At 29.9% G+C, this 15,870-nt stretch overlaps 2 protein-coding genes across 2 annotated transcripts; both read left to right on the forward strand.

Annotated features, from left to right (window-relative positions):
• Nucleotides 1-6,070: 6,070 nt before the first annotated feature.
• Nucleotides 6,071-6,913, forward strand: LOC132936862 (PR domain zinc finger protein 5-like). Its single transcript, XM_061003650.1, has one exon. It carries the CDS (start codon nt 6,071-6,073, stop codon nt 6,911-6,913), a length of 843 nt encoding a protein of 280 aa, XP_060859633.1.
• A 6,271-nt stretch (nt 6,914-13,184) lies between these two features.
• LOC132936871 (PR domain zinc finger protein 5-like) lies at nt 13,185-14,027 on the forward strand. The gene has a single exon (XM_061003656.1). It carries the CDS (start codon nt 13,185-13,187, stop codon nt 14,025-14,027), a length of 843 nt encoding a protein of 280 aa, XP_060859639.1.
• Nucleotides 14,028-15,870: the final 1,843 nt, after the last annotated feature.

The raw sequence follows: 15,870 nt of genomic DNA on the forward strand, positions 1-15,870 counted from the left end.
AACAAATTTCTTATTTTATTTCTTATTTATATATTAATATTTACAACATTAAATTTCACCACTGTGTAGATTTAAATATGTGTAGATATAGAATATGTGTAAATTCAACATCAATTTCACAAATTATAAATTTTAATACATACACAATTACAGAAATATAAGCCCTTTTTTTACGTCGGTTTACTAATTAATAAGAGAACATTATAAAGAAAGTTTGGATATTATTATTTTAATGAGTTTTTTAGGATCATAACTACAAAACAAAAGCTATTAAATTTATTGAGCCAGAGATTCCCTCTAAACGATATTTGATGTTGTTTTATTTTGTGGCAGCAAAATAAATTGATTTTCAGGAGCTCCGACCCGCGATAGGCAAACATATATATAGTTAACCGTGAGTTAAACATTCTTTTCGTATTTCGATCCCTACTAATTCAAATTTGTTTATAGTTAACGCGAAAGATGTTGTTACCGGAAATTGAAGTCGTTGAAATTGGATTGGCAGATCAGTTGGGATTATCGGTATCCTTAGTATATGAGCTAGTAGATAACTAAAATATTATGTAGATAAACATAATGGATAAAAATGCCTAAAGTATATAGATAAAGATAATAGGTAAATGTTTTATGTGGTTTTAGGATTTTGATTTTGAAAGGAATTTAGTCTTGTATACATAATATATAATGTATACATTACATAATATAACGAGCCCATGGCCCATGGGGCTTTCCACTGGTAAATTATTTAACTAAAAGCTTGATTTATTATAATAATTAGGCTCGTTAATACAATCTCTGGGTGGGTTTGGAGGTGATCTGGATAATATTATGTTCATTCATAGTTCAACTGTGAACACGAACACAAAAATGAACAATTCTAATATAGACGTTTTAAAAATGCTATCTAATATGCCCCTCATAGATGAAGGAATAAAAGCAGATATATGTATGGATAAAATACTGGAAGTGGGCAAAACAATAGCTCCAAAATAATGTTACATCTACCAAAAAACATCGATAAAAATGAGGTTTTGTACATTGTTCAGATTAAATATTAACTGTTATTATTTATGTGGATCAACAATTTATATTTTAAATGTATATAGTGTTTGAAAACGTACAATGGAGTTACGGGTTAGGGAAAATTGAAAATGTGTTTATAGACAGGTATCTCAACTCGACATTGCTATGTCCAATCCAATAATGTAAGTTATAAGTTATTGTGTATTGAATATGAAAGCACAGTAAAAAAAGAATTTATAGACTATATTATCATATTAATATAGTATCTACTTAATTAATTTAATATTGAACAAGAACTAACCGTACCTACATAGCAATATTATAATAATTTATTATGCAAGTTTGAATTCATTAGAACAATTCCGTAACTGATGTTGTTCCTAAACCTATCGACATCCATCTGCATAACTGTAAGTTGAAAACGTGAATATTATTTAAAACTTGTTATAGTATAATATTTATCTATAAATTAATTTTCTTTAGCATTCCGCAAGAAAGAACGTTGCCGTATACCAGTGGCGTGGCGAACTTCATTAACTTATGAGGCACAATAATTTATATTAGTAATTATAAATACTTATATATAAATAATTACTTATTTACATAAATGGTATCTGAGAATGATTGGCTCTCAGTCTTACTGTCTTAGTATGTACTTAATAAATTATTTAGTATTTACTATATTTTAAATGCTCCTAGTCTCCAGGATACCCACCACCCTTAAAAGCTGAGGCACGTGCCTCAAATAAAATCCTTCGTCACGCCACTGCCTACTAACATTCTAGCTGACACGGCAATGATTTGCTATCGCCATATATTTGAAACAATTATACAATTTTACCAACAAATTTCTTATTTTATTTCTTATTTATATATTAATATTTACAACATTAAATTTCACCACTGTGTAGATTTAAATATGTGTAGATATAGAATATGTGTAAATTCAACATCAATTTCACAAATTATAAATTTTAATACATACACAATTACAGAAATATAAGCCCTTTTTTTACGTCGGTTTACTAATTAATAAGAGAACATTATAAAGAAAGTTTGGATATTATTATTTTAATGAGTTTTTTAGGATCATAACTACAAAACAAAAGCTATTAAATTTATTGAGCCAGAGATTCCCTCTAAACGATATTTGATGTTGTTTTATTTTGTGGCAGCAAAATAAATTGATTTTCAGGAGCTCCGACCCGCGATAGGCAAACATATATATAGTTAACCGTGAGTTAAACATTCTTTTCGTATTTCGATCCCTACTAATTCAAATTTGTTTATAGTTAACGCGAAAGATGTTGTTACCGGAAATTGAAGTCGTTGAAATTGGATTGGCAGATCAGTTGGGATTATCGGTATCCTTAGTATATGAGCTAGTAGATAACTAAAATATTATGTAGATAAACATAATGGATAAAAATGCCTAAAGTATATAGATAAAGATAATAGGTAAATGTTTTATGTGGTTTTAGGATTTTGATTTTGAAAGGAATTTAGTCTTGTATACATAATATATAATGTATACATTACATAATATAACGAGCCCATGGCCCATGGGGCTTTCCACTGGTAAATTATTTAACTAAAAGCTGTTTTTGAATAAATCGGGCTTATCGAATTTATCCTAAGTGCACCTATAATAATTGTATAACTAATTTTCATTAAGTTAAGTAATATTATCGCGAGTAAAACAGAATCTGACTAAAACTATAACTTTTGCATAACTACGACCTGCAGCCACATCTTAATTGGTTGACAGAATATCACTTCAAGCGTGAAACTTAGCGCACTAAGTACTGTGTTGGCAGCTATTTTAAGTCGAGAAAAAATAATGAAATTAATAGTTAAAAACATTACTTTACTTTACTTTAAACACCATATAAATTCCAAACTTAAAAAAAAATTAAAGACTTATTGGATACAATTATTAAAACAATTCACTGTCGAAATATTACAATATAAATAAACTAATTATATTCGATTAAACATTTACACAGTGTATAGGCACAATCGTCGTCAACGATAGACCAGCTTCTTGTTATAATAATAATAATAATATTAGTAGCCAGCAGCATTGGTGGTATTAATAATATATTACACATAATATTTTGTTTATTTTTTATGTACTAGCCGCAACACAGTAGGTATAATGTCAATTTTATGTACGACATACAGTGCCGTAGATAGAATTAGATGGGCTCCGGTGCAAATTTAATCTGTGGACCCATTATTTTTGAATCTGAACATTTTCTAAATAAACAATGGATAACTGGTACACATCAGACATCGGTATTAACCTAGATATTTTTTTATTGTATAGAATAGAATTTATATAATATAGCATATAAATGTAAAATCATAAATATTTATAGTAAAATTGATTGTCTTTAATAATAATATACAGACATAATTATTTTAATAAAAAAAATGTTTTTCCTGGATATAGCATTTGCAAAATAGTTAGTTATTTCTTCTAAATCTAGTTATTCAGTTCAGTTTTTTTTCCATACTATTGATAACAACAACGTCTGTTTTGAGAAGTGGAATTTCCTAAATAATTATTATTGAGTCAGTTTTGAAAATGACCTCTCTGCTGAGGTCACAGTTACTGGAATTTTGGAAGAAATTTTAAACATCACTCATCAGTAAATTTACAAGCCACTGCACGTACCGATCATTTTGAATTATGCCATGTGTTTACATTTATATTAAATTATGCCATTCTCTCGTATCCGATTTACCAAGGCCAACTAATGGTTTAATTGATAAAACTTGGCTCGTCAGAATTTATATCCGATTTCTATTTTAATAGGTACAAAGTCATATGAGGACTTGGTTATGTTTGATTTTTTAGACATTTTTAATTTTACAGTTTATGAAATTCAAACGTATTCACCATTTCATTAAATCCAGTAAATCTATAGTGTAATTGTACCAAGTATTGAAATTTAGCAAGTTGTCTCACATAGTCTATAAAATGTTAACCGGGTTATAGACCCGTCATATAACAACAAACAGCATTATCATTATTTTACTAATATAATATTCGACATTTTGACATTTCATTATTTCAAACGAGTGTGCCTTAAATATATAGTAATGTTCCACCGTATAAACAACATAATATAGATACATAAAACAACTACGTCAAGTTGATACTAGATAATATAGCAGCTATATCGTGTGAAGTACTCACCATATTATGATATTTTTAAAATATATTATTATAGGTACTATAATTTATTAATATTATTTTAAGTATTGGCCCCGTTGAGGCGTGGGGCACTGGGGCAATGAACCGTGGTTTCTATGACACTGACGACATAGAGTCTATGCGTCAAAATAATATATAACGTAATTGAAGTAGGTTTATACAATACTAAAATATTCTGTAACAAGGCCGGGATTTGAACTATTTCAGTCGCGGGCGACGTGTGTGCCCGAGCCGCAGATAAGGGCCGCATTTCACCCAAGACTGAAATTGCCTTCCCGCACGAGCCATACATACTATTTCTTGTCACGTCTCTGCGTTCATCGATCATGGCAAAGGTAATGCACTATGCACTATACACAATGCTGGGATTTATGCAACAACAAGACTATTCTACAAAAACAATTTCATGAAAGAAAATTGTAAAATTTGTGGTATAGATTTCAGTGTTGCCCCAACAACTTATTCGAAAGGAGGTAACAAATATATACATTTTTCCTGGATTTCTGATTATGAAGGTTTATGCTTGCGCTACATTCTAGAACATTTTGAATAAATTGGTTACACTCGGGTACTCATTCCACATCGTCATACTATAAATACTACTATACTATACTAATACATCGTCGCCAAAATCTATTATATTCAAATACCAACACAAACTAATTCAACAATAGGATCAATTGTCAACACACCAATTTTAACGCCAAAAATTCGATCACTGTTAGATAGTACACTCAATATGCCAGAATCTTCATCTACGTTTGAATATAATTTAGTTTAGTGTTAGTGGGCATTAACAGTATTTTGTGACACTTTGAGAACGATTCGACCGTTTAATATGCGTGTAACACCAAAAAACTAATTCTTGCCACCGCATTTAAAAATATAAATATGTTGTCAAATTCGTAGAAATTTTTGTTAATGCCCACTAACACTGGTTAAGGTAATAACAATTGTGAATTTAAATATTTTAAGTACGTATTAGGAAATAAAAAATTTCTACGAATTTTTTCAAAGGGGGGAGTATTGGCTACATATTTATATTTTTAAATGCGGTGGCAAGAATTAGTTTTTTGGTGTTACACGCCTATTAAACGGTCGAATCGTTCGAGGGATAAAATATATAGTGGGATGTAATATGTAGTGGTTTTATACTTACTGTGGTATTATATCCCACTACATATTGTATCCCACAATATATTTTATACCACCGTACATATAATTCCACAGTAAGTATAATACCATCACATATCATATCCCACTATATACTTTATCCCTCTTCTAATTAAATACCACCGTAAGTATAATACCATCATAGTTTTTATCCCTCTGTAAATATAATACCACAGAAAGTATAAAACCACTATATTTATATTTTTAAATTTGGTTTTAGTAACCATTAATTTTGAACCATAGTAACAAGTCACTGTCGACAAAAATACTTTATCATTATTATAATTCCTAACACAGGATTTTTTTTAAATAATTAATTAATTTTATTTTTTTAATAATTTACAATATAGTATATTTTCATTTTATTAAAATGACACTAGTTAATCAAAAAGCCAAAATTCTATGCACTGTAGATGACATTTGCGTACGAGAAAATTTGGATCCAATTCTCGGCTTTGCTACACATAAATCAGGCGTAATGCCAGTATGCATTTCCTCCAGGACGGACAAGAATCTATTACAATTCCAAAGACAGAAATAGGTATATAGAATCTCTTGGATCTCTTTCGCCGTTTGAATATCAGAAATCTTATAGATACCCAAGAGACGAAGATTTCGGCGTCAAAGTAGTAAGCTAAGAAAACCATTTACATGAACAACCTTATAACAGAATTATACGGTTCAATGGCACCTGTTACTGATGATTTTTTTTCTGATGGAATAAGAGATTATTCAGTCGTGAAATCCTTACAAACAGGCGAAACAAAACTGTGGCTCGGCCCTGCCGCATTCTTAAATCACGACTGCGAAGCAAATACAGATATTTTTTCATTAGGAAGTACCAGTGCAATAGTAAAAGCCAATAAAAAAATCAAACGCGGAGAAGAAATAACAGTATCTTACGGCCCACATTATTTCGGAGAAGATAACAAAGACTGTATGTGTCATTCATGTGAATATAAAGGTATTGGACATTTTCAAGTGAATGAACAAGGTGCCGGTTGCCTAATGACAAATTCAAACTCCAGTGAAGAACACTGCCCCGAAGATGAGACGCCCAGAGACGATGTTTTTACTTGCAATATGTGCGGAAAAATGTTTTTATTCAAATGTTGGTTATCGAGACACATTGCTTCCCATATGATACCCATTTACACATGTGAAAAATGCGACAAGGTATTCAACAGGCGAGATATCCTTAAGAGACACATACGAACTGTTCATGATAAAGTGAAGCATGTCTGTGATATATGTGGTTCTAAATTTAGCACTATTCATGCCAAAACCAGACACATCAATACAAATCATAGCGTAGAAGATAACACTGTACATTGTACAAAATGTAATTCGACGTTTACTAGCAAACAATATCTGAAATACCACGATAACTTAGTGCACACTCACACAAAACCGTATACGTGTAAATTATGCAATCAAGGATTTTCAACACCTTATTTACTACACATTCATAAAAAATCACATGAAAAAAGATGATATGACAAAATAACGATGGATCAGTAAGAAATTATTTGTTTCGAGTGTTGTTTTATTTAAAATTGTAAGTATTTTTTTTTTTTTTTATAAATAATATTATAATATACGTAAATTATTTTCATGTTATAGATAAGAAAATGAAAAAAAAAAAATTCAAAAAGTGAAAAGAGCGTTACGACGATAATATTTTACAAATGCAGTGTAAATTGTTTCAGTTTATGGATTGGAAAATTCTAAAAAAAAAGTAGTATATTTTATGTAAAACCTAGCAGTAAATCTCAAGTGATCTGTGGTGTTAAAATTATATATTAAGCTCCTTACAGTATTAAGCTCCTTACAGTATAAGATCCCAAATCTTTAACAACATGGATCATTTGACCACCCTTACGTAATTAGATAGGATGGCTGGGGTAAGGGTGGCAGCATCGAACGAAGGTACACCGTGAAGATGGTGATGCTGCTTAAGCAAAAGGGTAAGGATCAGTGGCGTTGCTACTGATTCAATCCACTTGCGACCAAGATACCTTCTATATTATAACAAAAATCATAGGTCCACAGTGGAGGGATTAGGAGGGGGATTTTCAGAGTTAATCAAAAAATAATGGACTAAAACAATCGGGATCTCCTTTACAATATTAACAACTATATTTTCTATGAGTTGTATAAATAACAGCTAATGTTTATAGAAATTATAGCAATAATATAGTATTGTATAGTTTATATAGATTTCATTAACTAATAAATTATAATGAAAATAATAAGAAATTATAAACGGTCGAATCGATCTTAAAGTGTCACAAAATACTGCTAAATCTTAAACAAAATAGTCTAGTCAAAACAATGTGTTTAATTTCTGTACTTATAAACTACTAGGAATTTAAATTTAAATTTAATAGTTTATATTCTAGGTATGTAACTATTTATTATTACATATACAGGTATACACATTTTCTGTTTATTGATTTATTATAATAATTAGGCTCGTTAATACAATCTCTGGGTGGGTTTGGAGGTGATCTGGATAATATTATGTTCATTCATAGTTCAACTGTGAACACGAACACAAAAATGAACAATTCTAATATAGACGTTTTAAAAATGCTATCTAATATGCCCCTCATAGATGAAGGAATAAAAGCAGATATATGTATGGATAAAATACTGGAAGTGGGCAAAACAATAGCTCCAAAATAATGTTACATCTACCAAAAAACATCGATAAAAATGAGGTTTTGTACATTGTTCAGATTAAATATTAACTGTTATTATTTATGTGGATCAACAATTTATATTTTAAATGTATATAGTGTTTGAAAACGTACAATGGAGTTACGGGTTAGGGAAAATTGAAAATGTGTTTATAGACAGGTATCTCAACTCGACATTGCTATGTCCAATCCAATAATGTAAGTTATAAGTTATTGTGTATTGAATATGAAAGCACAGTAAAAAAAGAATTTATAGACTATATTATCATATTAATATAGTATCTACTTAATTAATTTAATATTGAACAAGAACTAACCGTACCTACATAGCAATATTATAATAATTTATTATGCAAGTTTGAATTCATTAGAACAATTCCGTAACTGATGTTGTTCCTAAACCTATCGACATCCATCTGCATAACTGTAAGTTGAAAACGTGAATATTATTTAAAACTTGTTATAGTATAATATTTATCTATAAATTAATTTTCTTTAGCATTCCGCAAGAAAGAACGTTGCCGTATACCAGTGGCGTGGCGAACTTCATTAACTTATGAGGCACAATAATTTATATTAGTAATTATAAATACTTATATATAAATAATTACTTATTTACATAAATGGTATCTGAGAATGATTGGCTCTCAGTCTTACTGTCTTAGTATGTACTTAATAAATTATTTAGTATTTACTATATTTTAAATGCTCCTAGTCTCCAGGATACCCACCACCCTTAAAAGCTGAGGCACGTGCCTCAAATAAAATCCTTCGTCACGCCACTGCCTACTAACATTCTAGCTGACACGGCAATGATTTGCTATCGCCATATATTTGAAACAATTATACAATTTTACCAACAAATTTCTTATTTTATTTCTTATTTATATATTAATATTTACAACATTAAATTTCACCACTGTGTAGATTTAAATATGTGTAGATATAGAATATGTGTAAATTCAACATCAATTTCACAAATTATAAATTTTAATACATACACAATTACAGAAATATAAGCCCTTTTTTTACGTCGGTTTACTAATTAATAAGAGAACATTATAAAGAAAGTTTGGATATTATTATTTTAATGAGTTTTTTAGGATCATAACTACAAAACAAAAGCTATTAAATTTATTGAGCCAGAGATTCCCTCTAAACGATATTTGATGTTGTTTTATTTTGTGGCAGCAAAATAAATTGATTTTCAGGAGCTCCGACCCGCGATAGGCAAACATATATATAGTTAACCGTGAGTTAAACATTCTTTTCGTATTTCGATCCCTACTAATTCAAATTTGTTTATAGTTAACGCGAAAGATGTTGTTACCGGAAATTGAAGTCGTTGAAATTGGATTGGCAGATCAGTTGGGATTATCGGTATCCTTAGTATATGAGCTAGTAGATAACTAAAATATTATGTAGATAAACATAATGGATAAAAATGCCTAAAGTATATAGATAAAGATAATAGGTAAATGTTTTATGTGGTTTTAGGATTTTGATTTTGAAAGGAATTTAGTCTTGTATACATAATATATAATGTATACATTACATAATATAACGAGCCCATGGCCCATGGGGCTTTCCACTGGTAAATTATTTAACTAAAAGCTGTTTTTGAATAAATCGGGCTTATCGAATTTATCCTAAGTGCACCTATAATAATTGTATAACTAATTTTCATTAAGTTAAGTAATATTATCGCGAGTAAAACAGAATCTGACTAAAACTATAGCTTTTGCATAACTACGACCTGCAGCCACATCTTAATTGGTTGACAGAATATCACTTCAAGCGTGAAACTTAGCGCACTAAGTACTGTGTTGGCAGCTATTTTAAGTCGAGAAAAAATAATGAAATTAATAGTTAAAAACATTACTTTACTTTACTTTAAACACCATATAAATTCCAAACTTAAAAAAAAATTAAAGACTTATTGGATACAATTATTAAAACAATTCACTGTCGAAATATTACAATATAAATAAACTAATTATATTCGATTAAACATTTACACAGTGTATAGGCACAATCGTCGTCAACGATAGACCAGCTTCTTGTTATAATAATAATAATAATATTAGTAGCCAGCAGCATTGGTGGTATTAATAATATATTACACATAATATTTTGTTTATTTTTTATGTACTAGCCGCAACACAGTAGGTATAATGTCAATTTTATGTACGACATACAGTGCCGTAGATAGAATTAGATGGGCTCCGGTGCAAATTTAATCTGTGGACCCATTATTTTTGAATCTGAACATTTTCTAAATAAACAATGGATAACTGGTACACATCAGACATCGGTATTAACCTAGATATTTTTTTATTGTATAGAATAGAATTTATATAATATAGCATATAAATGTAAAATCATAAATATTTATAGTAAAATTGATTGTCTTTAATAATAATATACAGACATAATTATTTTAATAAAAAAAATGTTTTTCCTGGATATAGCATTTGCAAAATAGTTAGTTATTTCTTCTAAATCTAGTTATTCAGTTCAGTTTTTTTTCCATACTATTGATAACAACAACGTCTGTTTTGAGAAGTGGAATTTCCTAAATAATTATTATTGAGTCAGTTTTGAAAATGACCTCTCTGCTGAGGTCACAGTTACTGGAATTTTGGAAGAAATTTTAAACATCACTCATCAGTAAATTTACAAGCCACTGCACGTACCGATCATTTTGAATTATGCCATGTGTTTACATTTATATTAAATTATGCCATTCTCTCGTATCCGATTTACCAAGGCCAACTAATGGTTTAATTGATAAAACTTGGCTCGTCAGAATTTATATCCGATTTCTATTTTAATAGGTACAAAGTCATATGAGGACTTGGTTATGTTTGATTTTTTAGACATTTTTAATTTTACAGTTTATGAAATTCAAACGTATTCACCATTTCATTAAATCCAGTAAATCTATAGTGTAATTGTACCAAGTATTGAAATTTAGCAAGTTGTCTCACATAGTCTATAAAATGTTAACCGGGTTATAGACCCGTCATATAACAACAAACAGCATTATCATTATTTTACTAATATAATATTCGACATTTTGACATTTCATTATTTCAAACGAGTGTGCCTTAAATATATAGTAATGTTCCACCGTATAAACAACATAATATAGATACATAAAACAACTACGTCAAGTTGATACTAGATAATATAGCAGCTATATCGTGTGAAGTACTCACCATATTATGATATTTTTAAAATATATTATTATAGGTACTATAATTTATTAATATTATTTTAAGTATTGGCCCCGTTGAGGCGTGGGGCACTGGGGCAATGAACCGTGGTTTCTATGACACTGACGACATAGAGTCTATGCGTCAAAATAATATATAACGTAATTGAAGTAGGTTTATACAATACTAAAATATTCTGTAACAAGGCCGGGATTTGAACTATTTCAGTCGCGGGCGACGTGTGTGCCCGAGCCGCAGATAAGGGCCGCATTTCACCCAAGACTGAAATTGCCTTCCCGCACGAGCCATACATACTATTTCTTGTCACGTCTCTGCGTTCATCGATCATGGCAAAGGTAATGCACTATGCACTATACACAATGCTGGGATTTATGCAACAACAAGACTATTCTACAAAAACAATTTCATGAAAGAAAATTGTAAAATTTGTGGTATAGATTTCAGTGTTGCCCCAACAACTTATTCGAAAGGAGGTAACAAATATATACATTTTTCCTGGATTTCTGATTATGAAGGTTTATGCTTGCGCTACATTCTAGAACATTTTGAATAAATTGGTTACACTCGGGTACTCATTCCACATCGTCATACTATAAATACTACTATACTATACTAATACATCGTCGCCAAAATCTATTATATTCAAATACCAACACAAACTAATTCAACAATAGGATCAATTGTCAACACACCAATTTTAACGCCAAAAATTCGATCACTGTTAGATAGTACACTCAATATGCCAGAATCTTCATCTACGTTTGAATATAATTTAGTTTAGTGTTAGTGGGCATTAACAGTATTTTGTGACACTTTGAGAACGATTCGACCGTTTAATATGCGTGTAACACCAAAAAACTAATTCTTGCCACCGCATTTAAAAATATAAATATGTTGTCAAATTCGTAGAAATTTTTGTTAATGCCCACTAACACTGGTTAAGGTAATAACAATTGTGAATTTAAATATTTTAAGTACGTATTAGGAAATAAAAAATTTCTACGAATTTTTTCAAAGGGGGGAGTATTGGCTACATATTTATATTTTTAAATGCGGTGGCAAGAATTAGTTTTTTGGTGTTACACGCCTATTAAACGGTCGAATCGTTCGAGGGATAAAATATATAGTGGGATGTAATATGTAGTGGTTTTATACTTACTGTGGTATTATATCCCACTACATATTGTATCCCACAATATATTTTATACCACCGTACATATAATTCCACAGTAAGTATAATACCATCACATATCATATCCCACTATATACTTTATCCCTCTTCTAATTAAATACCACCGTAAGTATAATACCATCATAGTTTTTATCCCTCTGTAAATATAATACCACAGAAAGTATAAAACCACTATATTTATATTTTTAAATTTGGTTTTAGTAACCATTAATTTTGAACCATAGTAACAAGTCACTGTCGACAAAAATACTTTATCATTATTATAATTCCTAACACAGGATTTTTTTTAAATAATTAATTAATTTTATTTTTTTAATAATTTACAATATAGTATATTTTCATTTTATTAAAATGACACTAGTTAATCAAAAAGCCAAAATTCTATGCACTGTAGATGACATTTGCGTACGAGAAAATTTGGATCCAATTCTCGGCTTTGCTACACATAAATCAGGCGTAATGCCAGTATGCATTTCCTCCAGGACGGACAAGAATCTATTACAATTCCAAAGACAGAAATAGGTATATAGAATCTCTTGGATCTCTTTCGCCGTTTGAATATCAGAAATCTTATAGATACCCAAGAGACGAAGATTTCGGCGTCAAAGTAGTAAGCTAAGAAAACCATTTACATGAACAACCTTATAACAGAATTATACGGTTCAATGGCACCTGTTACTGATGATTTTTTTTCTGATGGAATAAGAGATTATTCAGTCGTGAAATCCTTACAAACAGGCGAAACAAAACTGTGGCTCGGCCCTGCCGCATTCTTAAATCACGACTGCGAAGCAAATACAGATATTTTTTCATTAGGAAGTACCAGTGCAATAGTAAAAGCCAATAAAAAAATCAAACGCGGAGAAGAAATAACAGTATCTTACGGCCCACATTATTTCGGAGAAGATAACAAAGACTGTATGTGTCATTCATGTGAATATAAAGGTATTGGACATTTTCAAGTGAATGAACAAGGTGCCGGTTGCCTAATGACAAATTCAAACTCCAGTGAAGAACACTGCCCCGAAGATGAGACGCCCAGAGACGATGTTTTTACTTGCAATATGTGCGGAAAAATGTTTTTATTCAAATGTTGGTTATCGAGACACATTGCTTCCCATATGATACCCATTTACACATGTGAAAAATGCGACAAGGTATTCAACAGGCGAGATATCCTTAAGAGACACATACGAACTGTTCATGATAAAGTGAAGCATGTCTGTGATATATGTGGTTCTAAATTTAGCACTATTCATGCCAAAACCAGACACATCAATACAAATCATAGCGTAGAAGATAACACTGTACATTGTACAAAATGTAATTCGACGTTTACTAGCAAACAATATCTGAAATACCACGATAACTTAGTGCACACTCACACAAAACCGTATACGTGTAAATTATGCAATCAAGGATTTTCAACACCTTATTTACTACACATTCATAAAAAATCACATGAAAAAAGATGATATGACAAAATAACGATGGATCAGTAAGAAATTATTTGTTTCGAGTGTTGTTTTATTTAAAATTGTAAGTATTTTTTTTTTTTTTTATAAATAATATTATAATATACGTAAATTATTTTCATGTTATAGATAAGAAAATGAAAAAAAAAAAATTCAAAAAGTGAAAAGAGCGTTACGACGATAATATTTTACAAATGCAGTGTAAATTGTTTCAGTTTATGGATTGGAAAATTCTAAAAAAAAAGTAGTATATTTTATGTAAAACCTAGCAGTAAATCTCAAGTGATCTGTGGTGTTAAAATTATATATTAAGCTCCTTACAGTATTAAGCTCCTTACAGTATAAGATCCCAAATCTTTAACAACATGGATCATTTGACCACCCTTACGTAATTAGATAGGATGGCTGGGGTAAGGGTGGCAGCATCGAACGAAGGTACACCGTGAAGATGGTGATGCTGCTTAAGCAAAAGGGTAAGGATCAGTGGCGTTGCTACTGATTCAATCCACTTGCGACCAAGATACCTTCTATATTATAACAAAAATCATAGGTCCACAGTGGAGGGATTAGGAGGGGGATTTTCAGAGTTAATCAAAAAATAATGGACTAAAACAATCGGGATCTCCTTTACAATATTAACAACTATATTTTCTATGAGTTGTATAAATAACAGCTAATGTTTATAGAAATTATAGCAATAATATAGTATTGTATAGTTTATATAGATTTCATTAACTAATAAATTATAATGAAAATAATAAGAAATTATAAACGGTCGAATCGATCTTAAAGTGTCACAAAATACTGCTAAATCTTAAACAAAATAGTCTAGTCAAAACAATGTGTTTAATTTCTGTACTTATAAACTACTAGGAATTTAAATTTAAATTTAATAGTTTATATTCTAGGTATGTAACTATTTATTATTACATATACAGGTATACACATTTTCTGTTTATTGATTTATTATAATAATTAGGCTCGTTAATACAATCTCTGGGTGGGTTTGGAGGTGATCTGGATAATATTATGTTCATTCATAGTTCAACTGTGAACACGAACACAAAAATGAACAATTCTAATATAGACGTTTTAAAAATGCTATCTAATATGCCCCTCATAGATGAAGGAATAAAAGCAGATATATGTATGGATAAAATACTGGAAGTGGGCAAAACAATAGCTCCAAAATAATGTTACATCTACCAAAAAACATCGATAAAAATGAGGTTTTGTACATTGTTCAGATTAAATATTAACTGTTATTATTTATGTGGATCAACAATTTATATTTTAAATGTATATAGTGTTTGAAAACGTACAATGGAGTTACGGGTTAGGGAAAATTGAAAATGTGTTTATAGACAGGTATCTCAACTCGACATTGCTATGTCCAATCCAATAATGTAAGTTATAAGTTATTGTGTATTGAATATGAAAGCACAGTAAAAAAAGAATTTATAGACTATATTATCATATTAATATAGTATCTACTTAATTAATTTAATATTGAACAAGAACTAACCGTACCTACATAGCAATATTATAATAATTTATTATGCAAGTTTGAATTCATTAGAACAATTCCGTAACTGATGTTGTTCCTAAACCTATCGACATCCATCTGCATAACTGTAAGTTGAAAACGTGAATATTATTTAAAACTTGTTATAGTATAATATTTATCTATAAATTAATTTTCTTTAGCATTCCGCAAGAAAGAACGTTGCCGTATACCAGTGGCGTGGCGAACTTCATTAACTTATGAGGCACAATAATTTATATTAGTAATTATAAATACTTATATATAAATAATTACTTATTTACATAAATGGTATCTGAG

Source organism: Metopolophium dirhodum, chromosome 1 (assembly GCF_019925205.1).
Source record: "Metopolophium dirhodum isolate CAU chromosome 1, ASM1992520v1, whole genome shotgun sequence".
NCBI lineage: Eukaryota > Metazoa > Arthropoda > Insecta > Hemiptera > Aphididae > Metopolophium > Metopolophium dirhodum.